This window comes from Pyrgilauda ruficollis, unplaced genomic scaffold, assembly GCF_017590135.1.
Source record: "Pyrgilauda ruficollis isolate IOZ18807 unplaced genomic scaffold, ASM1759013v1 scaffold1188, whole genome shotgun sequence".
NCBI lineage: Eukaryota > Metazoa > Chordata > Aves > Passeriformes > Passeridae > Pyrgilauda > Pyrgilauda ruficollis.
The window spans coordinates 1-442 of NW_024510188.1; the positions used below are offsets into that span (position 1 = coordinate 1).

Consider the following 442-nt stretch of genomic DNA (forward strand, 5'->3'; position numbering starts at 1 on the left):
CAGAGACCCGGGCAGGGGCTGGAATACGTCGCCAGTGTCAACAAAAACGGCGGCTGGAGCGGCCACGCGCCGTCGTTGAAGGGCCGGGTGACGATCTCCAGGGACAACGGGCAGAGCTCGGTGACGCTGACCATGAACAGCCTCAAGGACGAGGATTCCGGATCCTATTTCTGTGGGCAGGGGCTGGAATACGTCGCCAGTGTCAACAAAAACGGCGGCTGGAGCGGCCACGCGCCGTCGTTGAAGGGCCGGGTGACGATCTCCAGGGACAACGGGCAGAGCTCGGTGACGCTGACCATGAACAGCCTCAAGGACGAGGATTCCGGATCCTATTTCTGTGTGAAATATCCCCATACCGGTGATGCTTATGTTGACGACCCCGGTGATGTCCCCACCCCCACCTCCGAGCCCCCCCTGTCCCCAAATCCCAGACCCTCCCCCC

At 62.2% G+C, this 442-nt stretch overlaps 1 gene segment (V, D, J or C); it reads left to right on the top strand.

The window, feature by feature from the left end:
* Positions 1-132: 132 nt before the first annotated feature.
* Positions 133-442, top strand: part of LOC121363245 — a 2,583-nt gene continuing 2,273 nt past the window's right edge. The window contains 1 exon segment of the V gene segment in view: positions 133-382. Within this exon segment, the coding sequence occupies positions 133-382 (250 nt within the window).